The sequence below is a fragment of the Sceloporus occidentalis genome, unplaced genomic scaffold, assembly GCF_023333645.1.
Source record: "Sceloporus occidentalis isolate IW3139 unplaced genomic scaffold, rSceOcc1.0.p SCAF_1, whole genome shotgun sequence".
In the NCBI taxonomy this organism is placed as follows: Eukaryota; Metazoa; Chordata; class Lepidosauria; order Squamata; family Phrynosomatidae; genus Sceloporus; species Sceloporus occidentalis.
In genome coordinates, this window is record NW_028316981.1 from 179,865,125 (window position 1) to 179,892,086 (window position 26,962).

Genomic DNA, 26,962 nt, shown 5'->3' on the forward strand with positions numbered 1-26,962 from the left:
TGAGCTGACAGGAAAGGGCAAGATTTCTCCATTTCCTTTCCTCTCCCTTCTTGAATTAGTTGATGCAAATGGATTTTGGACTTTAAATTAACTTTGTACCTATTGAAGTAAACTGTGGGGAAAGGGAGAAATTACAGAGAGAAGAAAAAAACTGGGACATTTTAAGAGCACATGAAAGTAAGGTTACAGAGAATTGATTGGGATTGCCCCAGCCAAATTGGGGCTGTTGGAGAATATGGAAAAGGAGTCACATAAATCCAACATTGGTTACAAATGGAGAGAATGCCCTGTGGCTAGAGAAAGAGTCTGAGCTAATGGCTCAGTTTTCTCTGGCATTTTCCTTTACATAATGTCCCACACAGTTGCATAAATTACCACTTTCACATTTGTCACTTAAGCTATTCTTGGTGAAAAACTGGCTAAATCTGGCATAGCAGAGGCTCAGGTGATAATGTGTATGCAAATTATTATAGTCTTGATTATTACTGTTTTATCTTGCTAGACATGTACACATCACTAACTGGCCTGTTTGCCTGGTAGTTTTATTTGGCTACATACAGCCGCCTTAGCAATTTGAGCTAGTTTTGGATTTTGTTGATCCATTGATTCATAACAAGCATGCTGTCTACACTTTGAGTTTCAGGAAGAAAAATGTCTTCTTTGGCCCCAGTCCAGAAAGAGGAAGTTAGGGAAACTAAAGTGCCACTGAAATTCATGAGAAAAGGTATGTCATATTTAATTAGTCACTATCTCATTGTTTTTGCTTAAAATGGGATAGTGTAAAGGTGTTTTTAAACTTTTAATATGTTTTGATCCTTCTGTGTGGTATAAAGGGAAGGAGTAGAGACACTGTTGGATATTGGTTTTCCCACAGCTCTCAACCTCAAAACCCAGGAGGATTACATGGGATTAGTCAACTGGTGGAACAAATGGTTTCGTATGTAGGGAGAATGAAATCCCATACTCAGAAAAGTGAAGAGGGGCTGCCACATGCTAGGCACAACTGATCCAAAGTATCAGAATTTCGACAGAGATAAATGCAGCGTACTACACTTAGTAGAAAAAACAAAATGCACAGATATAGGATAGAAACATAGTATCATAGAGCCACAGATGCTGGTGAAACATCAGGAAGAAAATTTTCTAGAACATGACCACATAGCCCAAAAAACCCACAAAAAACCATAGAATCATAGAGTTGGAAGAGACCACAAGGACCATCCAGTCCAAGCACCTGTATGCAGGAACTCTCAATCAAAGCATCCCCAACAGATGGCCATCCAGCCTCTGTTAAAGACTTCCAAGGTGACACCTGGCTTGACAACAGTACATGTGAAAGGGACCTAAGAGTCTTAGCAGACCACAAGCTGAAAATGGGTAAGATTTGTGATGTAGCAGCTAAAAATGTCAGTATGATCCTAGGTTGCATGAACAGGAATGTAGTTTTTAGACTGAGGGAAGTAATAGTACTACTCTCATCTGCTTTGGTCAGATCTCACCTCGAATACTGTGTTCAGTTCTGGGCGCCACAATTCAAGAGGGATATTGACAAGCTGGAACACGTCCAGAAGAGGGTGACTGAAATGGTGAAAAGTCGTGAAATCATGCTGTTTAGGGATCTGGGTATGTTTAGGCTGGAAAATAGAATCAGAGAATCCTAGTTGGAAGAGACCGCAAGGGCCATCCAGTCTAACACCATTCTGCCATGCAGAAACTCTCAGCCAAAGCATCCCCAACAGATGGCCATCCAGCCTCTGTTTAAAGACCTCCAAGGAAGGAGACTCCAGTGTAGTGCCCCCCCAACAACTGGCTCACTTGCCATGGCAGTGCCCCCCATTCCATTAAAATTAACTCAGATAACTGTTTCTTGTCACTCTGCAAGGCCATCTCTGCACAGAGTGCATGAGTCACAATCCCTAATAATAATTTGTCTCCCTGCTCTTCCACCTTAGAGCTCTATCTTGAGGGCTACTTGACTCCAGATTGTACTAAATTCTTTACCTATCATGTTGTTTTGTGTCTCCAAGTAGTTTTTGACATGGAGAACCTAAGACAACCCTGTCACAGGACTTTCCTGACAAGATTTACTCAGAGGGGGTTTGCCATTGCCTTCTCTAAGGCGGAAAAGAGTACAACTTGCCCAAAACCACCCAGTGAGTTTCCATGGCCTGGTGTGAATTCAAACCCTGGTCTCCCAGTCCAAGAGTCAAACCGCTATGTTATGCACTCTTCTCTTTATTAATCCAGTTATAAGCTTCATGGCACTGCTCTACTAATGGGGCAGATCCTAAAAGGGAAGAACAGATATCTGTTTTTGTCAACCAGTTATCTCAGTAGGACTCCTGTTCCTTAGTAGTTACTCAATAGATAGTAGTGTAGCAGCTTAAGGCTCCCTTGTGACTATGCTAGAAAAATCTTCACCCATAGTATAATTGTCTTGCCAGATTCCAAGAGCCTGTCTGGAGTAAATAAGTCGGCACATTCTGCAAAAAAATAAAATAAAAATAAAAAATTGAAAGTGTCCTGGTTATTGTTGTTGGCCATGCAGTGAGGCTCCTATATGTTGGGAGGAATACATTATTTTCCCATCTCCCCCCCCCAAAAAAAAAAATTACTATTGTTAGTATCACTTATGGTATGTATTTATTTTCCACCTTCTCCTGATGTAGGATTCACGGCAACCTCACATAAAGTATGTTACAATAATCCAAATAGGATGTAGTCAAGGTGTATATATTACTATAGTCAGATCTATTATCCTTGGGAGCAGGACACTAGTTTTAACTGTGCAAATGCACTCCTGATTGTCTCTGAAACCTGGGCTTCCAGGCTCAGCATTGAATCCAATAAAACACCCAAGTTACAAGTCTGAGATTTCAGGGGGAGCATAACCTTCGCCAGCACAGACTTAATCCTTATTTCTAATCAGTTCTTCCACTGACCAGGCGCATATTTGACTTGTCTAAATAAAGTTTCCATTTGTTCAACCTCATTCAGGCATTACTGACAGCAGGTACCTTATTCTAGAATATGTTTTGTGGCTGGAAGCATGTCTTCACTCTCTTTTTTAAAAATTTTATAGCAATATACAGTTTGCCCTCCTTATCCAAGGATTTCTTATACATGGATTCAAGCATCCACGGCTTGGAAATATTCCCAAAAAAAGTATAAATTTCAAGTATCAAACCTTGATTTTTTCCATTTTATATAAGGGACACCATTTTGCTATCCCATTGTATTTAATGGGACTTGAGCATACATGGATTTTGTTATTCACGGGGGACCCTGGAACCAAACCCCTGTGGATAACAAGGGTCCACTATATCTAGAAGGACATATGTAAGCAACATGTTGACATAAATCTCCACACATGCTTTGGGTGTTCTAGGCAGCACACTCAGTGAGGCTCTAAAAATCTTGTACTCTTGATCTTTAAAGGACCACCACATCAGCTACACCAGTTAAGTGAGAATTTGAACCCACATCTCAACAGTCTGAGGCAGTTGGTGGCTTTCTTGTGAATGGAGCAGCAAATCCATCCTGAACTTCAGTCCACTTTTTGAAGCTGCTATGCAAAAGTACAGAACCATATCTCCAAAACAGGTTCAGTAGCTTGGGTAGTTTCTTAGAGCCCAAGGTGGATTCACTGCTTCATTGACATGGGAACCATTGGCTGTCACTCACAGTGTCCATGCTCTACTCCATTTACTGTGCCAAGAATATAAAAGCAAAGATCAAACAACAAGGCAGCAGCAGGTCTGGGACATAAAGCAACTCAATTCTTATTAGTACAATTAGCCATGTCCCCAGGGTTATTGCCACAGTTGTTTGCCAGAGAGGCACAGAAGGTAAAGTAAGGCTGGTATGCATTGCAAGAACAAAGACTGCCTAGTCTGCAGTATATCACTTTTTTAAAAAACCTGGCGCCAGCCAGATAGTCTCTTTTTAACATTTGGGATGATTTCAAGACTATTAAATATTACATGCTCAGCAGTACCTATGCCAGAGTGCTAAGGTTGTATAATTTAAAAGTTACATTGTAAACAATACATATGATGTAGTTTTAACATTCCAATTAACTATAGATGACATGACTAAGTTATTAACAAGATCTGAATCTTAGGGACAGAGCCAGCTAGAAATCGGAAAGAGTGTGTTTACATATATTGGCATTCACATCCATATGCAGATTTGTGTGGTGTTTAGAGGCACATGGCATATTTATTACTTCAAATAAAAAGTCATGTTGGTCCTGCTATGCCCCATTCTTTAAGTACATTTCAATGCTGTTGACACTGTAGAACCATCTTGCAATGTTGTGGCTAAAACATATACCTCTCCAATTTCATAGGCAGTGGATGTCTTTACTTTTGCAAACTGGAGGTAATTACTCAGGATGATCTTATCTCATGGAAATTTCTCTATCTACAGTGCCGCCACCAAGGTGTGCATACGTACACAAGTGTGTGCAGGAGGATTACATTCCACTTGCCTTGTCAAGCGAGATTAACCTTGCCCCCGTATTAGTTCACTTCATTCCTTTGCATCCAGCAGTCTTTTTGCCTTGATGCTTGGCTCAGAGAAAGGGAGCTAAGGATAATATAAAATGATATTTGTGGATAACTTGTATGCTGCTATAAGACCAGATGCTGAATGATAGTAGCTTTATTCAGTATTTCTCACACCTGTTTCTTGTCTTTTATCCAGTGAGCTCAAGGCAGCATGGCTTTCCTCCTCCCCAGTTTATTTTCAGTACAACCCTATGATGTATGTCAGGTGAAAGAGTGTGACTGAGCCGAAGTAGTTCAGTGAAGCTTAGGATCTGGATCTCCCAAGTCCTCACTCAGTACTCTTAAACAGTGTTGCCAACAAGCCTCAAAGATATTCCCCGGAATGTTTTACCAAAATCCCCGGAATTCTCCAATATTTACTGGAATATTCAGTCAAAATCCCCAGAAAGAAATTAATTAAATTCCCCGTATTCCAGGGAATTCCCTGGAAATTGGCAACACTGTTCTTAACCACTGTATCACACTGACTTTCACTGAAGTAAATGCTTCAAAGTCAACTGAATATCAGACCGTGAAGTATTACAGTTGAATTCTGTAATTTTAAGACTGTGGAAATTCCCAGTGTAGAGCACCCCAACTACCAGACAAGCCACAATATTGGCAACAATCCCCTGGTTTATTTTTGATTAGTCACTTTTAATGCCTTTGATATGCTCCCTTTCACTGCCAACTTTATTCTGCTTGAGACAGTTTTACAACTTTGAAAGTCTTTGTACAGGATAGGATGATGAGGTACAACTGCTAATTGCCTGAAGAGCACTTTGTTCTGTGACCTAAAAAAACAAGAGAAAAGGCCTGTCTGTTAAACGGAGCATAGATAGATTAAAGTACAAGAGAGAAAATGGGAAACAGTGAGAAGTCTGAAAACTGATCCATCAGACTTAGTGTTGTCTACTTCAGAGGATCCCCCAAGCCATTCACATGTCGCACTCCACCAAGGATAGTGGAGCATTATTCCAGGGTCAAGAAAATATCTAGGAGATCATAAAGTAAGCCAATTTGAGGCTGTTGAATTTTGGTTTCTTGCTGTGTCTATCCCCACAAACAAAACATGGTTTGTTAGCCAGCTGCAAACCAAAAACAGAGGTTGTTGTACAAATGCTTTTTTAAACCATAGGTTGTGCTTATGTTCAACCCAAAATGGTAGATTCCTTCTAACTTAGACCGGCGCTTTGTGCCAGTCTGGGGCTGAAATTAGGGTTTTGTAGGGCTGGGTGTCCACACGCACCCAGCCCTACAATTGGTACGCGGGCACCATGATTGCACGCACCCATCCATACGAGGCATGCAACGATGACGTCCGCATGGCGCAGCGCCCAAACATTGTCATGCCATACGGATCGTTGCATGTGAAGGCGCCAATGGCACCTGGCACAAAAAGAACTCACTAGAAGTGGGTTCTTTTTAGGCCTCACGGAGGCCACAGCATTTGTCTGCTGTGGCCTTCATCCGTCTGTATCCCCCCTAGGTTTTTAAACAGAGACTGGATAGCTATCTGTCATGTTTGCTTTGGTCATGTCTTCTACATGGCAGGGAATTCAAATGGATGGCCCTTGTGGTCTCTTCTAATTCTGTGAATCTAAGCTACTCATCCTGAAATAGGATCTGAAAGGCAATTAATGGCTAAAGCAACAAACCATGTCTATCATAAACCATGGCTTACTACAACATGCAACTGCAGCATTATGATCTGTTGCATACTAGACAATCCTCTCTGATAATTGACAAATTTCCCCATATTTATGCAGTTTGCCAATTATAACAGACATTTTTATAGAAAATCCAAGAAAAGGAAAGTTTTAAATACACATTTTCAAAAGTTAAACCAGAAATTTGCTGTAATTCTATCCTGATTTCTACCCAATATATCTACAGAAGTGTGGACTATAAGATGTAGCAGCCTCCGTTTGTCCCCACAAGAATTAAAAACCATATGGATCGGAACAGTAATCTGACATCTACATAATTAGCAATGGCCATCTTATCTCTGTAACTAGCCCATGAAAGGCAATGATACAAGAAATGCCAAATCATACAGGTTGCACCTGAAAAATTAGTCAGGCTTAGGCTATCATATTGGCTTTATGTTCCATTGGCCAGTGTTTCTATATGCAGAGAACATTCTATTTTATGCCTGCTTCACACCATTTAAAGGATGACTAAACTTTTAATGTAAAGTAACAACAACACTATCAGGCACAACTGGAAGTTGTAAAGCAGCTGTATGAATCTGTTTCATTTTTCTGGCTGAACAGCTGTGCTCTGTTTTCTCTGGAGTGGAGAAGTGCCATCTCTGATTGTGGGTTGAAACAATCGCTACGTGTTTGAGCTGCTCCAAAGATTTATCGCCATGTCAAAGCTGATGGTCAAACATGCAGGTCAGTCAAGTGGTACAGTACAGAATGTCTAGAACTGTACCATTTCAGGCTATAGGTGTGTGGGATTGGATGCTCCTGGGGGGGAGTGTTCATAGAATCCTAGTTGGAAGAAACCCCCTGCCAAAGGTAATCCAGTCCAACCCCAGTCTGCGATGCAGGAATACACAATCAACGCATTCACAATAGATGGTCATCCAGGCTCTGCTCGCAGATTTCTAAAGGAGGAGGTTATTTTTGTTTGTTACATGCATAAATTGAGTGTCCTTAGGAGATGACTGGTCTTCTAGTTTGTACAGTGATTGAGAAATGTTGTACTGTATTTCATAATTCCCCACTTTTGATCTGAAGGACAGCTCCAGAAGCTCCATCCCATATGATGAATCCAAATATCTAAGTTAGCTCTAATTCACAATGATTGTCTCTTCTACATCAGATTGTATACAGATAAATATACAAAGCAAGACATGCTAAATGTCCTTTCTTCCCACAATTTCCACTCACCCCTGTTGCAATGCATTTGATAAGAGTATTGTCCAATTTCCACTCACCCTTGTTGCAATGCATTTGATAAGAGTATTGTCCAATTTCCACTCACCCTTATTGCAATGCATTTGATAAGAGTATTGTCCAATTTCCACTCACCCTTGTTGCAATGCATTTGATAAGAGTATTGTCCAATTTCCACTCACCCTTATTGCAATGCATTTGATAAGAGTATTGTCCAATTTCCACTCACCCTTATTGCAATGCATTTGATAAGAGTATTGTCCAATTTCCACTCACCCTTGTTGCAATGCATTTGATAAGAGTATTGTCCAATTTCCACTCACCCTTATTGCAATGCATTTGATAAGAGTATTGTCCAATTTCCACTCACCCTTATTGCAATGCATTTGATAAGAGTATTGTCCAATTTCCACTCACCCTTATTGCAATGCATTTGATAAGAGTATTGTCCAATTTCCATTCACCCTTGAACACACTTGATAGGAGTATTGTCCAATGACTCAAGTGTTGACTCACTTTTCTGTCTTGCACCTCAGCCCAGCTCTCTTGATCTCTTCTTAATCCACCACATGTATTATTCAGTATTCAGTCATGTGTTAATTTATTTTCACATCCTTAAAAAAATTACTTCATTTTTGAAACACTGAAAAACTGCTTTGGGTGAGAGGGGAAATTAGTTTGTGATGTGTCATCGATTCCACCTAATCGCTCCTATGCAAGACTAGCTTCTTCTGCAGTACACACAAATAATTCTTCCCCATACCCCATCTTGGAGAAATCACTGTTTATTAGACAGATTAGAAAAGTTACTTTTTAAAACACCCGGAATCCCTCAGTCAATATGGCCATTGTTCTAAAGAGGTAACTTTCCAAGCTCTGTACAGTATTTGGAGGAAAAAGAAAGATGCATGCCTTTCTGCTTTGGCCTCATTACGCCAATTATGTACATTTGCATTCACCCCTGATCTCTCTCTCTCTCTCTCTCTCTCTTTCTCTTCCAGCCTGCTTTTGAAATAATGAGCTGGGGCTGGTAGGAGAGAGAACAGGGGTGAGTCTTCTGAGACGACTAGAATCTATTGTTACTGAAAATCAATGGGAGCAAAGCCAAATCTATTTGAAGAACAGTTGCAGTACAGAGAGCTGCCCTGCCTCTTTAAGAACCCTGCTGTCTGGGGAGTCTCCTTGTCTAATACCAGCTTCCTCCTACTTGCTGTGCTGCAAAATGGGCTTAAACAGTGAGAAGAGACAGTGGACTACGGGAAAAGGATAGGAAAAGGCCAGGAGGGGCTGCAGCTACCTCTGTTCTCCTTTAGAGTTGTGGGGACATTAAAGAAACAGACATATTTTTCTCCAGGACAGTTGCTACCTGGTAACACCAATCCAAATAAGGACAGAAAGTCAACCCCGCAAGCTAGAAAGCCATTTCTCAAAAATGAGTATGAAGCAAAGCTTAAGAACAGTGCCTTGTTTACCACATTTCTTAACCCTGAAGAAAAACAGGATAGAGTTTCTGCAACTTTACCAACATGTGCAACTTGGTTGCATAACAGATTCATTTGCACCAGTTGGTTGTAGCTCTGCATTCCTCTATTCATTAAAAATTAGGGCTCTGCAAGGTGACTTTTAGCCCGAGGTAACTTGCTGACATAGTGACAGGCTGGCGATTGCAAAAATTAATTAAATAATCATCAAAGTTAGATATGACGCAAGGGAGGGGAGGCTAGAATAGCAGTGAAGGGATTTGTGGAACTATTCCAGAACTATTCACCGCTTTAGGTGTCCCCTGTCTTTTCACAGTCAATGGAGAAGCAAAATGGAGTGTAGTACTGTATATATAAAAAATAAAGAATGACCCCTGTGTGTATACATACACACACACTATAGGGTATTCCACATTGATTAGAATGAAGTGATGACAGCTCAGGAACAGAGTATTTGATCTGGGTACCCTTATCCTTTAACTAGTAAGCTTCATTTCAGAAACAATCCCCAAATTCCAGGGGGCCTTTCATGTTATGCAGTTATAGTCCTATGATTGACTTAATGATCTATTGTCTGGTAGGAATCCCCCTCACTCTGGGTGTTTTTCATTTGCATTTGCTGGCTCCTGATTTTGGTGTTTTTCAGGACAGGTAGCCAAACTTTGTTTACTTTCAGGGTTTCTTCTTTCCTGTTGAAGTTGCCCAGGTGTTTACGGATTTCAACGTAAATGGACACCCTGAGACCTTGCCATTTGACAGCAGAATACACAGATTAACATGCAAATCACCTCCTCTCAACCAGCAATATATGTACCCCACTTTCTTCCATGCCAGCATTCTCTTAAGATGCCAGCCACAGCTGCTGGCGAAACATCAGGAATAAACTCTTCTAGAACATGGCCACATAGCCAAAAATCCCACAAAAAAACTATTGCCTTTTCTAGTGAGTCATGTCTTCTCCTGAAATGGCTAAAGTATGACAGTTATACCAGGAGCCATCTTTTGGGTTGAGATACCAGTGGCACTGGTTTCATCTGTTGAGTCACTTCCTATGCTGCTCTCTGATCCATGAGTGGAGAACCATCTACCACCCCCTCAAGGGCTGCTGTTGACTCATGGAGAGCTGGAGGAGGATCATATTGATCTTTTCTGGGGGTTAATGGCCTGAGGTACATCTTTGGACATGCAGATCAAAAATTTAAAGAGAGAGAGAGAGCTTTGAAGAGGTTGGCCTGTGATATATAAGGTGGCAGGCCAAAGGCTGTTATCCCTTCTTTGCTGTGTAAATAGCAGAACCCATACTAAGCCCCCTCAACTATCTACTGCAAACTTGGAATCTGGGGAATTTAATTAATTTCTTTCTGGGGATTTTGACTGAATAATAATAAATATTCGGGATTTCTGGGGATTTTGGTAAAACATTCCGGGGAATATCTTGGAGGCTTGTTGGCAATGCTGCTCACAAACAAAAAATAAACTTGAACAAAACACCACACAAAAGCCATACAATATGGACCAAACCTCATTTTTATTGCAGGAGCTTTGTAAATGGGGGAAGAATTCCTAACTGGCATTATTGCATCTATATTTAACATGGTAAACTGTCAGAGTGTAGCTATGGGGGAGGGATGAAGGTGGTGTCTTCCAGTAAGAAATCTGCCCCCAAAAAGAAATTTTCCTTCCATCCTAAATATCTGGCATTGCAATAATTGGGCATTTGGATATAGGGTTAAGGGTAGGTAGCGTTCTCAAGGGAATGCAAACTGAAAATGTAATAGTTGTTGTGAATCATGTTTAGTGTCTCCCTCTCTGCAATGCTAGAAATTTGGGGAATGAAGGAAAATTTCATGGGGGGAGCAGAATTCTTATTGGGAAGGCAATACCATATTCCCCACTACATCTATTCTCATAAACTGTCTTGAGTGCAACACAGAAGACATGATAGGTAAAGAAATACAATTTTGTTTTACTACCTGCAGTCTAAAGTGGTGTGGCTGATTCTGCTAGATGAGTAAATCGAAAGGCCAAAGAGGAGAAATTCCTGACAAAGTTATTGCCATTAATGTTAAGCTGAGGTGAGTACTGTGCAGCTCTCCAGAGATGTGGCTGTATAACTCCTATCCATGCTCACTTTTGACTGTGCTAGCAAGGGGTGGTGGGAGTTGCAGTCTAACAACAGTAGAGGGCTACATGAGTCCCACCTTTATTCTAAGGAGATGGTGACTAAAAACATATTCACCTCAAGCCGAAGATAAAACAAGATAACACAACTGAGTTGTGCAGTAATAGTTGAAAGAGGTAATTAGGTCTGAGGGGCAGGCTGTGGGTCAGTTAGAAAGGCCCTTTTGGACTGAACTGAGCCTCTGAGCTGCCAGTTTATTTTATTAATTTATACCCCATCTTTCTCTTAATAATGAGGCTCAAGGAGGCTAACCGCAACAGTTACCAATCTGTAGCAGAAAACCTGTTAATTTCCCCACAAATATGTAGTAAGGGCAACCAAATACAGGTAGTCCTATCTGTCTCAGACAAACAGAACTCCATCATGTAGCCACCATTTTTTGTGTGAACAGGGTCAGTATCCTCATTCTGCAGGGCCAGTTTCAAAATATATGAAGTCTCAGGCCAGCTCACTTTCTGATCTTGCACCCTCTTTTATAGGGGTCTGTATATTACAGCCAAATATAACAGAAACCAAGAAGGCCCTATTCAGCACACAGACTGAGCAATGGGACAGATCCTATTGGAAACAAGATATTTGGAGGGGAAATGCAGCTATCTACTTTAACTGCATTCAGTATATTAATATTCAATCAGACATGTGAATTTCTCCTGTTTTTTCTTTCAGATTTCAAATTGTTATTTCACACTTCATTTCTGGCAAATAGAGGAATTTGGAGGAGGGTGCATTTTGAGGAGGACACACATTTGGGGAGATATTTGTATTCTTTAAAAAAAAACAACCTTAAATATTTCTTCCCAAATGTTGGTACTCCCTGTGCTATCTATCCCTTTAACTATTAAATAACATGCTGGTGATTGCTGGTACTTCTGTGTCCATGGTGAACTGACTCTGGGGTAACTTTAGAGTAGCTATTCAGAGTGCTAAACTTATTGTAGTGGGGTAAGATCCAGCATCTTAGACACCTTCTTTAGAGTTTGGATAAAAACCAGGAGCATAGCCCCACCTCACTAGTCTGCTGTCCTTTCACATTACACAATTATAGCACTATTATTCCACTTGAACTGCCATGGTTCCATCCTATGGAATCCTGGGATTTGTAGTTTAGGGATGGGTACTTAGAATCATCAGCCAGAGCACTCCAGTGCCTCTGACCAAATTACAACCCCCAGGATCCTATAGGACTGAGCCACAGGAGATAAAGGGGAACCATAGTGCTACAATTGTGTAGTGTGAATGAGCCCATGGAAGCCCCGGTGCTTTAACTTCACTTTCTCCAGTAAATTTTGCTCTCCTGTTAGGAACTGTCAAAAGGATTAAATTCCAGAACTACTATTTTTGAACTATCAGCCTTCCAACAATAGATGCATTCCCCAGGGAAAAGTGACAAAGCTCCAATACATGATCACAGTATTGCTACCCAATGAGCTGCAGATGTGAAGGTGTTGGCAAAATGGGTACTTACATCCTGGAAGACTGACATGGGATACCCTATGCTGGAAAACAAAACATGACACCTGACCACAAAGGAGTTATTTCTAGAACGGAAAGTAACCTTCCTTTGTCTCTCTCACATTCACACACCTTAGTAATAGAGACAGCCAAGACAATCAGCCCAGTACTGCCTAGTGAAAGAATAAAGGATTGGGAGTTTTATGCCAACTGAGTCATGTATCATGGCTTCACACTCTCATCTGCCCCTAGGCAGCTCTCAAGCTGTGTAAGGAGAAGACATCCTTCTTCCAGTCTGCTAATTGCAGTTTCCCTTACTGCCACTGTGTTTTAAACTGCCTTAAAACTGTTTTAAACGTTTTAAACGACACATACCCCCAGCGTGGAGAGACATGTAGCCCTCCCGATATGGTTGGATTGTAGCTCCCATCATAACTCAAGGGCCATTCCTCTGTCCCTGATATACAAATAGTCAATAATGTTTCACTTTCCCCCTCCTCTCCAGAGCTTTCCTTTTCTGTGAAGGAAAGCCCAGAATGTCAAAAGAGCTTACTCTCGGGTGAATAGACAAAGCACTGTGAAGTTAGTCCTCATTCAGGACTAGCAAAGTGGAGATAAAAACAACTGCATTTATTCTCATTCATCCTACATTATTTTTATTCATGGACTGGCAACCTGGCTCTCTCCAGCTGTTTTTAGACTATGGCCCCATAATCCCCATGTTAACTGGACCATATGGGAGATGTAGCCCAAAAAGATCTGGAAGATTCCAAATATCTTTATATATTACTCCAAGGCATCGTCAAAAGAAATTGAGGGGCACATACGAGAGTTCTCACTCATGGCCCATCTTATCATTACAATCATGAAAAGAAGGGAAGTCTGAGAGGCAAAAAACTGGACCAGGCCTCTCTAGTGAGCTTTGTACCTGACATGAGAATTGAACTAAAATCTCCATAAGTGAAGTTCAATCATGTATTACTAAGACAAGGAACATATGGCCTTCCAGATTGTTGGACTGCAGATTCCTTCACCTTTGGCTGTGTTGGCTGAGGGAGTAGTATAGGCCCACTATGTTACCCAGGCCTGCTGTATTCCCTCCCCACCAGACTGGCTTTACTTTTTCCCCCCTTCTCCTAAATGTTTTGTTTGCCAGTGTAAAAGTGACAATATAATCTTATGCAAAGTTGGTCAGAAATAAGTCTTATATCCAATCAGGATCAATAAGATGCAGCTTTCAGTAATAAGGGGGTCATCTTTGCTCGCTTTTCATGTGACACAGGAACAGACCATGTCACATACTGTGAAGAGAAAGCAGAATAGGTGTCTTCCATCATTACACCACAGGAGCACTTTCCCACTTTGACTGGGGTCCTCTTTTAGGCCATACTTCACTTAGGTACTGCAAAATTAAAGCAGTTTGAAATCACTTTAACTGCCATGACTCCATCTTATGGAAACCTAGGATTTACAGTCTGCTGAGGCACCAGTGCTCCCCAATGGGCCAGGCTGAATACCTTGCCAAACTACAAATCCCAGGATTCCATCGGATGGAGCCATGACAGTTAAAAGTGGTGTCAAACTGCTTTATTTCTGCCGTGTGGCAGGTCTCTGTTGTCTGCCCAACTTTAGCATTATCCACTCAGTAATGCCATGGCATAGTGGGTCTGGGGAGAGGAAAGGATGGACTGCCTCAAAACAGAAATGCTGGGAATTGAACCTTTTGTCAAAAGTGTGGCTTGAACTTTAAGGTGATAGACAAGAAGGCTGACCTAGTAGTAGCAAGGCTGACAATTTTTCCCAGCCCTTGGGCATTAGGCCAAACCTAATTTAAGAGCTACACCCCATTGTAGCAAACAATCACTGCCCTCAGAACAAACTATGCTGTTTCTCCACACCAGGGAATGGGTGTATGAATTAGGCACACATGCCTCAACTCCCCCTTTGTTAGCCTAGGAGCCAAAACACAAAGAAGATGACGCACCACAGCCAGTGTGGAAGTGGTGAAAACCAGTTAGCTGCCACACAGTACACTTGACTTACATCCACACCTCACCTCTTCTCCCCCACAGTGGCCATTAGTACCTGAGCGCTAAAGCTGGACTAGCAGAATATGGAGGGCAGCAAACCTGGGCTATGTTTGCCTGGAAAAGGGAAGTGCACTTTTGTTCAGATAACTGACATTTGGTCAAAAAAGACTGGAAGCGTACACTCCAACTTCCAGAAGTTTTATGGTTAAAGACCAGAAATTATGGGAACTGTAAACCAACATGTGGGTAGCCACATGCTCCTTACTACTATTGTACTACAAGAACTTTTAAAACACGGGTGAAGACTTGGCCCCTCCTGATGCCTTTCTAACAGCCCATACAAGATGGCTAATAGTCAAGGATTATGGGACAAGTAGTCCAAAATATCTAGGGGGCAAATGTTCTCCAACCTGAAAAACCTGCACACCTGCAACCACTACGAAGGAGTGCATGGTCTCTCACACACAGGCTACAACACCTCTTTCTTTATTACCTGTAACAATGTGAAGAGAGCTATTATTTAAAATTATTTGCTACTGTTTTTATTGGACACAAGCATTTTAACCTGACTGCTCTAGCATGATCCTGAAACAGCAGATTCATACTGGAGGATTTATAAATGAATTTTCAATATAATTTGCCTCCCTATTTGAATATCGCTGCCTTTCTGCAACTCCTGACATGAAATAATGTTTTTATAAAAAAAAAGAAACAACAAGCATACAGGTTATATTACCTCCTCTTTCTTTTTATTCACACCCTGTATTCCCAGTAAACATGAAAAAAGGAATGGGATGATCCCACCCCCATCCTCTTCCTCCTAGTTTATTCAATTCTACCTCAACTCCAGAGGCACCTCTTGCTGTGTAGAAAAACAAGTATGATTTTTTCTTCTTTTTTAAAAAAAAGGAAGGCCAGACAATGTGGATTCCCAAAACACAGCAGCCTTCAGAACATATTTCACCTCAAAGGGCTCCTTTGGTATTGGACCTGCCCCAGAAGAGGCTGAAAGGCCGAGGTCTTGATATTCACACATTCCCTCGTGAAGAGCGAGACCTAGGCCCTGATCCTAAGGCCTTTGGTATCTGCCTCACAGCCATGCCTGAAGCTCGATCTCTTTGGTATCTGCCTGTACTTATCCAGGAGCTCTCAGGAGCCAGCTGAGCAGAGTTTACTGTACGCCAAGTTCCCCAAAACCAGCAGCAACATCTCTGAAGTGCTACTCAGGGCCACAATGAAAGGAGCTTGTGAGGCAAAGTCGGCCTGGGCCCGCTGGAAGGAGAGTTGCAGCACAGCCAAGGCCAGCAGGCTGTTTTGCACCCCGACCTCGATACTGACCGTCCGACGCTGTGGCCCGGGCAGCCGCAAACACCAGGCCAGGAGGTATCCCAGCAGCAAGCCAAAGACGGGCACGGTGACTCCTGCCAATACAATCGGGGGCTGCACGTTGGCCAGGATGAAAGCTCCCATATGGTAAGCCATAAAGAGCCCCCCAATTATGAGTGTGAAGCTGAAAGGCTTGATGAGGAGCAGGAGCAGGCGGGAGAGGCGAGGCAGCTTACACTTGACCAGCATCCCAGAGGAAATGGGCACCGCAATGAAGAGGAGGGTGATGAGGATCTTGAGGAAGGGTATGTGGAGGGTCTCGTGGGCACCGAGCAACCAGCCATAGAACGTTGAGGAGAGTGGCATGAGCCCTGTGGCTGCCACGGTGGAAAGGAGGGTCATGGAGATGGCCACAGTGACATCCCCACCCAGCAGAAGGCTGTACAGGTAGCCGCCGCCTCCGCCAGGTGAGGAGCAGGAAATGACCAATCCCAAGGCCAGCGGCTTCGGCAAAGAGAAGGCCACAGACATGAGGTAGCCATACAGGGGCATGACCACAAATTGGCCCAATATACCCAGCATGACTGGATGGGGCTGCCGTACAAGAGTTCGCAGAGCCTCTGTTTCCACCTTGCAGCCAAATGCACATTTGTTGAGGAAGATCAAAGGCAGGAGGGCATAGAGGACTGGATTCTCTGAGAAATGGCCCAGTCCTGACCGGACAGCTGGCTCCGGATCACTAGCATGGACCCGGATCCGGAAATCTGCACGTTCCTCAAGTATGTGGTGGCTCTGATCCAACAGACGTAGCTGCAGTGGGGCCAGACCGACCAGGCCAGACTGAAACCCAACGATAAAACCCCCTCCCCAAGACGTGCTGACATTCTCAACGACAACCACTGTCGGTTCTAAGGAGTCTACAGTGAGCCATGATTCAGGTCCCTGATAGCGGGAAGACACCAGGAAGATGCCCTGGCTGTGCTCTGGGAAGCTGAATTCCGAAACGGTCCCATCGCCTATGCTAAGGTAAGGGCTGTCAAGAGCCTCTCCCTGGGCCCAGACAACCACCAGCAGATGGATGAGCTGGAAAAAGAAAAGACTTTGCCCAGACATGGTGCAAATGTTTGGCCAAGTCATGCCACGGACTCATTCCAGACAGAGCTTGCTTTCCTTCCTTGGCATGCATGGAACATGGATCCTCTGCTCACAGGCCACACTCCTTTCAAACTCAGATCCATTGGCAGCCCTTGCTGAGACCACAGCGATGCTACAGAAGCATTTTACCTAATCAGGATTTTGAGAAAGAGAGAGAGAGAATGCATTCAGATACAAATAAGCTAAGTATATTTGCCTTTTGCTGTTATGTACCTCCGAGTCATTTCCAAATTATAGCAACCGTAAGGTGAGCCTATTATGGGGTTTCTTGGCAAGGGTTATTCAGAGGAAGTTTGCTGTTGCCTTCTTCTGAGGCTGAGAAATGAACTATTACTTCCATCATGCTTCAGCACTGCCCAGGCTAGCTAAGGCTGCTGGGAGTTAAAGAACATACGGAGGGCCACGTGTATTAAATTTCAGCCATAATTTCACCAGGCTTGCCCCATGGGGGTTGGACAGACAAACCAGAACAGTGAGAGACAGAAGGTACTCCAGAGTGTGGCAATCGTCACAGTTTGTGCAGCCCTGTGTACCACAACAACATCCAACCTAGGCCAGCCTAAGTATACAGGCAAACTAGGGCATCACCTAGCATGTCCAAATTTCAGGAACATCAGCCTCAACTAAGCAAATAACTTCAAGAAAGGAATTTGTGTGCATATGTAAGTGAGAGATGCTGCTTTCAGTCTCGGACATGGCGTTGTACAAGAGTGAGCAACAGCTTTAGCTTTCTACATGATAAAGAGTAATTGATCTTCTCTTGTTGCCCCCAGGCAAAAACCTGGTTGTAAAGGTTAACAAACAGGCAGATGTTTAAAAATGATAGCAGACTAGGCTCTCTATCAGCTCTTGACCATTGGTTGTGCAACCTTATCTCCACTTGAAAGTAAGTCTCACCCAGGTCTATGGGACAGATAGTTGGGTTATGACTCCCTGAGCAGTGGCTGTACTCATTTGAGATGCTGGGAGCTGCAGCAACATTTGGACAGCCCCACGTTCTCCTAAACAGGATGGCAGACTGGTGTGATGCTAAATAATTGAAAAGAAGTTAACACCTGAAGTTACCTGTGGCAGATATGAACCCTCATCTTGCCTGTACAGTTGGCCCTCTGTCTCCACAGATTTTTTTTATCCACGGATTCAAGCATCCACGGCTTGAAAATATTTTTAAAATATATAAATACCAATAAGCAAACCTTAATTTTGCCATTTTATATACGGGACACCATTTCACTGCTCCATTGTATTTAATGGGGCTTGAGCATTCACTAATTTTGGTGTCCGCTGGGCATCCTGGAACCAAACCCCAGCGGACACCAAGGGCTAACATGAAAATCTTAAACAGATGTCCCTGCAGTTTAAAAGCCATCATTACAGCTTCTACAACACGCAGGCCTTGTCACTTTAGGATTATGTTATATTTTAGGAGACTCATCAGCCAACTCCATTGGTAACCAATAGCCTTACTTTCTATATGTGTTTCTTTCGCCTGCCTACAAACCTCACTCACTTTCTCATCCTTTCTCTTTTTCCAATGCTCCTCTTTTCAACCCTTCAACAAATACATATTTGGTGGAAAACGTGATACTGTTATCACTTGCAAGCAGGAGTCAATGCAAGCAATAAAAGTAGGTTTTTCCTCCACCAAATATATTCCTTTCTGCTGAGGATTATTCCCACAGCAATCTCAGGGAGGAAAGGAAAACGCCGAGGTTGGAGCTAGCCCTGAACCAGGCATCGTGCCAGATGGACAAGTCCCTTTGGGGGGTCTGAATAATAAAGAAAGGGAGAAAGATAGCTGGACTGCAGAATTCAGCACAGGGAAGTTCTCCTCCTTTCCCTCCTTCTTTCTCTTCCTCCTCCTCAGTTCAGCTGAGTCACTTCTCTCTTAAAGCCATAAACACCTGTTGGGAAAGAAGCTGCCGGCCGCAGAAGTTCCTCTTCTCCCTTCTGTAGGTTTATTTGCAACCTTTCTTCTCCAGTCATCCCACTTGCAATGTCTCCCCTTGGCATCCATACTCTCCAATTGTCCTTTTAGTAGCAATAGAGGAGGGATACCCTCCCATCCATCTCTGTTACAACCGTATACTGAACTATAAGTCAACCTCATGTATAAGTCGAGGGCAGATTTGGGGCCCAAATTATGGATTTTGATATGACCCATGGATAAGTCGAGGGTAAAGCCTAGGGGCATGTCAGAAAGGATCTAAGGACTTAATCATCTAGTTCTCTTCTCTTCCCATAGTTTTGGGTTTGACTGTTTGTTCTTTTATGTATAAATAATATTATTATTATTAACCTTTATTTATAACAAACCCATAACCTGCACCCACTAAAGTGACCGTAAGTTGAGACACGACTTGAAGGCACACAACAACAACAACAACAACCCCACAGCCTGCCCCCACTGGGGGAACCTTAGCCAAGTCACACTCTCTCAGCCCCAGAGGATGGCAATGGCAACCCCCCCTCTGAAGAAATGTGCCAAAAAAACAACCTAATAGGGTTGCTTTAGGGTGTGCTTTGGGGCACACATTATCAACAACCCCATAACCTGCAGCCATTGGGGGAACCTTGGCCAAGTCACACTCTCTCAGCCTCAGGTGGCAGCAATGAAAGCCTCAAAGGATGGCCATGGCACTCCCTCCCCCTTGAAGAAAGCCTCCTGATCAGGTCGCCTTAGGGTGTGCCTTAGGCACACAACAACAATAATAACAACAACATAACCTGCATCCACTGGGGGAACCTTAGGCAAGTCACACTCTCTCAGCTTCAGAGGATGGCAATAACAACCCTCCTCTGATGAAACTTGCCAAGAAACCCCCTGTTAGGGTTGCCTTAAAGTGGCCATAAGTCAGAAAACAACTTGAAGGCACACAACAACAACAACAACAACCCCATAACCTGCACCCATTGGGGACCTTGGGCATGTCACATTCTCTCAGCCTCAGAGGGTGGCCATGGCAAACCCCCTTCTGAAGAAACTTGCCAAGAAAACCCCATGAGAAAGTCACCTTAAGGTGGCAAGCCAGGCTTTCCTGGGCAGCCCTGGTGCTCCCCAAACCCAGAGAGGTGCCTTCCCCCAGTTGTCTCACCTGCTGCCCCCGAAGCCAACCGCTCCACTGGGACGCCTTTGCCTCTTCCCTTCCTTTCCTACAGCGCCTGGCCCCGCCCACCCGATGTGGCGCGTCACAATCGAAGGCCACGCCCACCTCAGAACGCGAACCCGGGGAGGAGCCACCCGCCGCCCCAGGGCATGCTGGGAGTTGTAGTTTTTGCATCACCTCCCTAAAATCTATTCCCTGCCTCTAAGTCATTTTTTTTAACTTATGGCAACCCTAAGGCAAACCTGTCATGGGGTTTTCATGCCAAGATTTGTTCAGAGGAGGTTGGCCATTGCCTTCCCCTGAGGAGGCTGAGAGAGTGTGACTTATTGCCCAAGGTGACCCAGTGGGTTAATATATGGCCCTACATTTCCAGCCTTCCGTCGAGAAGGCATTGCAAAATGTCCTCCATTTATTTTGAGCAGGACTAAGAAGCACGACTTTATATTTCTATGAAGTGTTTCTAGCTTTTATTTAGTCGTGTCCTACATTTTTCTTGGATGCCCTCCATTTTGAGCATAAACAAGAAGCACGAATTTAAGTGTTCATAGCTTTTATTTGGTAATGTCCTACATTATCTTGAATGCCTTCCTTTTTGAGCATGAATTTAACACTGTTTGCAGCTTTTTATTTGGTAATGCCCTACATTCTTGGATGCCCTCCTTTTTGAGCTTAACCAAGAAGCATGAATTTAATAGTGTCCATAGCTTTTATTAGGTCATGTCTTACATTTTTCTTGGATGCCCTCCATTTTGAGCATAACCAAGAAGCACAAATTTAAGTGTCCACAGATTTTATTCAATCATATCCTACATTTTCTTGGATGTCCTCCTTTTCAAGCACGGCCAAGCAGCATGTATTTCCATTAGTGTTTCAGCATTTTAGTCGGACATGCCCTACGATTTTCTTGGACGTCCTACATTTTGTGGTGCCTTCTCCTCCTTTGCAGTTAGGACATCTGGTCATCCTGATGGGGATATATATTGATCAGAAGCGAGCAATAGACATCCCCATCCATGATAAAGGAGACACAAGAGACTGCAGCACCTATAGGATTGTAGTAATGATCTCCCATGCAAGCAAAATTACACTGTGCACATATGGAGAGAGAAATGCCAGAGGTTCAAGTAGGGTTCAGGAAAGGAAGAGGCACTAGAGACCAAACTGTAAACATACAATGGCTAATGGAGCACACAAGGAATTCCAATAGAAAGCATGTGCTTTATAGACTATAGCAAAGCCTTTGGCTGCCTAAATCATGAAAGGCTATAGAACATCCTTAAAGACATTGGGAGAGCCAAACATCTGATAGTCCTGATTAGGGATCTGTGCTCAGGACAAGAGGCTACTGTCAGAACAGAACATGGAGAAACAGAATGGTTCCCAATTGGCAAAGGGGTCAGACAAGGCTGTATCTTATCACCCTATCTGTTCAACTTATATGCAGAACATATTGTAAGGAAAGCAGGCTTGGACACCAGAAGAGTGAAAATAGGAGGAAGGAATATCAACAATCTAAGATACGCAGATGACACCATAGTACTAGCAGAGAACATCACAGACCTGGAACACCTACTAAGGAAGATCAGAGAAGAAAGTGCAAAGCCAGGCTTAATGTTGAACATAAAGAAAACAATAATGACCACTGAGGACCTACACACACTCAGTCCAGACCAGTGATTTTCAAACTTTAGTCCTCCGGATGTTCAATTTCCAGAAGCCTGAGCCTGCATGACCAAAAGTCAGGAATTCTGGGGGCTAAAACCAAAATGTCTGGAGGGCCAAAGTTTGGGAAACAATTAAGAAATTGAAATAGTTAAGATTCAAACATTGATCAGAATGAAGACTGCAGTCAAGAAATCAGAAGACAAGGAATGGGGAGGGCAGCCATGAAAGAACTAGAAAAGATCCTAACATGTAAAGACATACAACTGAGCACAAAAGTTAGAATCATACAAGCCATTGTAGTCCCTATCACCATGTATGTATGTATGCGAGAGCTGAACAGTTAAAATAATAGGAAGAAAATCAACTCATTTGAGATGTGGTGATGGAGAAGTGTTGAGGATCCCGTGGACAGCCAAAAGGACAAACAAATGGGTCCTAGAGCAGATCGACCGTAAGCTCCCTGAAAGCCAAGATGACTAAATCAAGGCTGTTGTACTTTGGCCACATCATGAGAAAGTAGGACTCATAGGAAAAGACAATCATGCTAGGAAAGGTGGAGGGTAGTAGAAAGAAAGGAAGACCATAAACCAGACTCAGGGAGGTCACAGGCCTGCATTTGCAGGACCTGAGCAGAACAGTGCAAGACACTTGCAAATGTTTCATCCCCAACGTCACCATGAGTCGACTCAGGGTTGACTTGAGGGCAGTTAACAACAAACAAAAGCTTCCAAAATCCACCAAACAGTGATACCTTTATTTGACCAACCCAAATGCACAAAATTCATGACCCAAGCTTTTAAAGCTCCATTGGCTTCTTCATCAGGCAAAGGTGTTTAAAAAAAATCATACAGCAGGGGGAAAAAATAAAAATAAAATGAGGATGTTAGTCCCAGACCTGCATTTTCTCAAGGTGTTGTTGTTGCGTTGTTCTATGAGGGGTATCTATATATTTTGTGCATTTTGACTGGTCGAATACAGATATCGCTGTTCTGTGGATTTTGGATGTCATTGTACGTTGCTATATGGCCAACACGGTTGTCCCTGAATATGTTCCCTAAAAGCTTGTTTAAAATGAAGGGAGGGGGAGGGAAAACATATTAGATCTGGCTTTAGCCTGCTGCCTTGTAATGGATGGGTTTTTTAAAAAGCGGCGGCGGCAGCATCAACATAAACCTCAAATAGCAGCAAGCAGCATTAACCTGTTAGTATGCCTTGTTTAATAGGATTAGGGGGTACTGTGTGATCTGATTGGAGGGAGCCTGCCTTCGTCCTAAATGCAAGATTAATACTCCGTTAGCAGTCATTTGGCCAAAAAAGAAAAAACAAACCCAGGATGGAGGCAAACCCACCCTTGTTGCCTGATTGGTTGGGTCAAAAACTCCAGTGCGCCCACACATTCTCTGAATGGGATTAAGGAGCAATGCACCAGATTATATCCTCATCCTTTTATTTGATTGGGCAATTTAGGGCCTTCTATCCTCCGGTTGATGAGATTGGGAGGCATTTTTGCCTCACGGGGATTATGGATTCACTTGTATCAATTAAATGCACTTAAACTAGGGGCTTTCCTTCTTTGCTGAAACAGAAGGAAAGCGGATTAGAATCCTAGGAAATGGGTATAGCTCCCATAGGAATTTTAGAGTTTGGGGGTGCAGATCTCTTAATTCAAGGGAAGAGGAGCTGGGAAGTGTGAGTGTGTATGTGTGGGTTAACTTTGTGTGCATTTCCACACAAAACCAGCTCCTAATCTCCTAAACCATTCTGTTGCAGCAGGGACTTCAAAGTCACTTTGCCATCATCAAGAGGTTCGGCTCTCATCTCCCGAGGACTGAAACTCATTTGTTTGAACCAAGAATCATGCGGTGACAGCTCCCTAAGAAAAATGTAAAGTCCTTTATTACTTTTTATGTTATAAAAATATATTACATGAACGATGAACCTCAAGATAGTAGTGGTTTAAAAGAAAGATATGTCGTACTAAACACACAGACACACTACAGAATATAACTGTAAAGACAATACTTTGTCTCCTTTTCTACATTTCAGATAAAGAAATGTTTGTTTTTAAATCGTGGAGTGGGCAATGCACGTCTTTCAAGATATTGTAGGACTGCAACTCCTAAAATTCTTCACCATATGCTATACTGATGGTGGCGAACCTATGGCACGGGTGCCAGAGGGGGCACTCAGAACCCTCTCTGTGGGCATGCGCACCATCACCCCAGTATAGAGTTTCCCAGAGTTAGTACCTAGAAAGCCAGAAGAATGCAGCACTTTGCAACAATTAAGTGGGTTTTGGGTTGCAGCTTGGGCACTTGGTCTCTAAAAGGTTCACCATCACTGGTTAGGACTAATGGGAGTTACAAACCAATAGCATCTGGAGAGCTGTGCTTTGCCCACTTTTGTGGACTAAACTGGAGCAAAGTTTCTAGTTTTAAAAAATCATATGACATGAGCCAATCATCAGAACAATATAAATATCTCACCCAACAATTGCAATGTTTTGTACATGCTGAGTGTTTGTAATGCAATCAATCTCTGTACCTTTTGCATTTAAGTTTCTACTGACATTGATGTTTACTATTCCTGGTCCCATATGTACATATTCCTGTAATTTGCTTTAGCATTTATATAGCCAATGAAGTGGTTTAATCAACAAAAGCCTACACAGTAATAGCCTTGTAAATCATCAAGGTTTTGTAAGATCCTTTCAAGGGTAAAAGCTATCATAACCTATCTCAGGGAAAACAGTCAAGAATCTTGTGATATTCTGAAAACTACCAATTTTAGTTGGCACGAGCTTTCCAGTGCTTTACATTGTTCCAGCTCACAAGAAACTCTAGGCCTCTAGGTTTTGGATTCTCATTCCCATCAGCCTTAGCCAGCATGATTAGAGGGGTAGTGATGATGGGGGTTAGAGTCCAACAGCCTTAGGTAGGCTACAGGTTTCTCATTCTTGATATATTGAAAGAACCTCAAAACCAGTAAAATCTCCACTCCAGATAAGCATTTGAAGTTTCTTGGAGCCTTATTTTTTTGCCAGAAAAGAGTCAGAGGATGTGTTTCCCTATTGCTTAACAAACTAAATTGATTAAATGAACCCGGGCTGCTGTAAATGCTCTTCCTATTGGACTGCATAGATAAGAGCATGGGATAAACTAAGCCTGCCCTGTTTTTATAGACACTGAGCTACTCTTAAATATATCCTTCCATACCATCTTAACTGAGAACATCATCTTGGCAAAATGTAGAGCTGTAACATATTTTTCTTTCTCCTGTAAGGTTTTTAACACCTTTGCCTGATGAAGAAGCCAGTGCAGCTCTGAAAGCTTGCATCATGTATTTTGTGTCTTTTGGTTGCGCCAATAAAGGTATCACTGTTTTGGTGATTTTGGATGCTATTGTACATTGCATAACTACTGGCACAAAGAGGGTCAAGGGTCTATGATGGCAAAGGTGGGCTGCAACTCCCATCATCCTTCACTATTGGCTAGTGTTCGTGGGATTTGCAGTCAACATTGTCTGGAGGGCTAAAAGTTGCCCACTTCTGTCACTAGGCAAAAATAGCATGTTCTTCACACTTAAAAAAATAAGCTTGCTCAAACTGACCAATTTTACACTGAATAAAAAGCAGCAGGACCCCAGTTCCAAACATGCTTCTCATCTACAGCAACAACCCATGCATTTTTTCCTGCCCCAAATTTCAGGCTTCTGCCCTCTACCCCTTCACCTTGCTGATGCTATTAGCAGCAAAAGGCACCAATAGGAGCAAATATCAGCTGAGCAGTGTAAAGACTTTTCAGCATGAAATTGTCATATAGTCTTAATTCATCTCAGGAGCATATTCTGGATCAGAGGCCAACTGCTCTCTCTTTAGCATTAAAAATGGATAGTTTGAGCATGTTTTTAAAAGAAATGTAAATAATGCAATGTAGTTAAGTGCAAAAACACAGGCATGCCAGGAGTCCAGGTGGAAGTGCTGCCCCCTACTGGATGATGCTCCTATTACAGAAGACAGCTGCTCCTATAGGATTTGCCATTCTGCTGTCTGCCATCTTAAGTTTGTGGTCCTCAAGCTTTGACCTAAAGAAGCCACATGTCAAGAAGGAAGAGGATGAAAACAAGCAGGCAGAGAGGGGGGAACAATGGGCAGAAAGTTGCTGGAAGATTTTTGCATTCTCTTTCCCCCTTTTTAGATAGATAGGGATTTCCTGCATGCAAACTCCTCTCATTCAAACAATGTGATTTAAGGCACTCCTCCTTTGGGATTAACAGATATTGTCTCTCAAGATTTTCAGCTGAACTGCATGTTTTCCATCTTCCTCATCTCTCACCTTTCTTTGGAAACCTAGTGAGACAAAGGCCTGTTACAGACAGGCCAAAATAAAGCTGCTTCGAGTCACTTTGGAGGTATGGTATTTCAATGATGCATGCGTCCTAAGAGTCCAAAAGCTGCACCAAAGCCACACTCCAGTTCTAAGGACTGGAGTGCAGCTTTGGTGCGGCTTTTGGACTCTTAGGACGCATGCATCATCGAAATACCATACCTCCAAAGTGACTCGAAGCAGCTTTATTTTGGCCTGTCTGTAACAGGCCAAAGATTTCTTTTTACCCGAACAATTCACTAGCTAGGATACAGCCTTTATGTATATATAAAGCCATTAGTAAACTTTTGTTTTAAACTACAAACTACGTGTTCATTGTTTTTAAGTCAGTCTCAGTTCTTAAGGAAGCACAGTTAGACAAAGGCACACTTCTGCTACTCTGCTGATTTAAAGCTAGACCCTAACAGGCTTGGCTTTGACATTTTTAATATTTCAATATATTTGTTTCCTTACTATAGGCTGAAATCTTAGGAAACTTAAATTATTCTACAAAAGTGACTGCCTAGATTATTCTGCGTCTGCTACAGCAGGAGACAGCAGCTGCAGTAACCCTGGTGCAATATAGCGGCAAAAGTGTTGAATGGGAGCACAGGACAGAGGCAAGATCAATGCTTTAGTCTCAGCTTGGCATACCTTGCCAGTTTGTTGTGAGGAAGAGTCACATACTTCCACCTTAAGCTTCTTGAAAGAAAGGTGGGATATAGTAGTATCTAATAGATTACT

The 26,962-nt window shown here is 42.7% G+C and overlaps 2 protein-coding genes and 1 long non-coding RNA gene across 4 annotated transcripts in view; 1 reads left to right on the top strand and 2 right to left on the bottom strand.

Moving 5' to 3' along the window:
* Window positions 1-5,296: 5,296 nt before the first annotated feature.
* On the bottom strand, window positions 5,297-17,071 carry LOC149322910 (P3 protein-like). Of its 2 annotated transcripts, XR_016272252.1 has the most exons (2): window positions 15,566-17,071; window positions 5,297-5,344 (listed from the first exon to the last, which is right to left on the bottom strand). XR_016272252.1 is itself a non-coding variant. In XM_089484678.1 (1 exon), the coding sequence occupies exon 1, from the start codon at window positions 17,062-17,064 to the stop codon at window positions 15,751-15,753; it is 1,314 nt and encodes a 437-aa protein (XP_089340804.1). In that variant the 5' UTR covers window positions 17,065-17,071; the 3' UTR covers window positions 15,329-15,750. The 2 variants fall into 2 exon arrangements, 1 of the variants encoding a protein (XP_089340804.1); XM_089484678.1 differs by lacking the exon at window positions 5,297-5,344 and having other exon boundaries at window positions 15,329-17,071.
* Window positions 10,915-25,218, top strand: LOC149322911 (uncharacterized). Its single transcript, XR_016272286.1, has 3 exons — window positions 10,915-11,012; window positions 23,625-23,738; window positions 25,137-25,218. It is a non-coding gene; the product is annotated as an uncharacterized LOC149322911 (long non-coding RNA).
* Window positions 23,742-26,962, bottom strand: part of LOC149322912 (protein FAM3A-like) — a 30,280-nt gene continuing 27,059 nt past the window's right edge. The window contains exon 11 of the mRNA XM_089484692.1: window positions 23,742-26,202. The gene's annotated coding sequence lies outside the window, so the exon portion shown is untranslated. The remainder of the gene's footprint in view (window positions 26,203-26,962) is intronic.

Coding starts and splice junctions, on each gene's coding strand:
- LOC149322910 (XM_089484678.1), bottom strand. CDS start 17,064: ATGACTTGGCCAAACATTTGCACCATGTCTGGGCAAAGTCTTTTCTTT.